Genomic DNA, 357 nt, shown 5'->3' on the forward strand with positions numbered 1-357 from the left:
GTCGCTGGTGGCTGAGGCTCCTTCGCTGGACGCCGCTGCCACCTCCGACGCCTCTCCTTCGTCGTCCGCCGCGACTGACGCCCAGGAGCCGTCGCTGGCCCCCGCCCCCGAAGCTTCGTCTGAATCGACTGAAGCGGCCCCCACCTCCGACGCTAACAACCAAACTGCTGAGGGAACTTCTTCCGCTTTCTCTGAGGCCCCCGCGCCCACTTCTTCCGCCGCCGCCACTGGCGATGTCGCCGCTCCCGAAGCCTCGTCTTCTGAAGCCGCCACCTCGGAAGCCGCCACCGCGCCGCTGGAACCTCAACAGTCGTCGCTGGCCACCCCCGTTGCCGATGACCCCACCGTGACTTCGCC

At 68.6% G+C, this 357-nt stretch overlaps 1 protein-coding gene across 1 annotated transcript in view; it reads left to right on the forward strand. All coding sequences in view use genetic code 12, as the record gives it.

The window, feature by feature from the left end:
* Window positions 1–357, forward strand: part of DIURU_003604 (uncharacterized protein) — a gene marked incomplete at both ends in the record, with an annotated part of 2,252 nt that overhangs the window by 320 nt on the left and 1,575 nt on the right. The window contains one exon of the mRNA XM_034156385.1: window positions 1–312. This exon is cut by the window's left edge and continues 320 nt beyond it. Coding sequence (XP_034011857.1) covers window positions 1–312 — 312 coding nt within the window. The remainder of the gene's footprint in view (window positions 313–357) is intronic.

Source organism: Diutina rugosa, assembly GCF_008704595.1.
Source record: "Diutina rugosa strain CBS 613 chromosome Unknown scaffold1_size794362, whole genome shotgun sequence".
NCBI classification, from domain to species: Eukaryota; Fungi; Ascomycota; class Pichiomycetes; order Serinales; family Debaryomycetaceae; genus Diutina; species Diutina rugosa.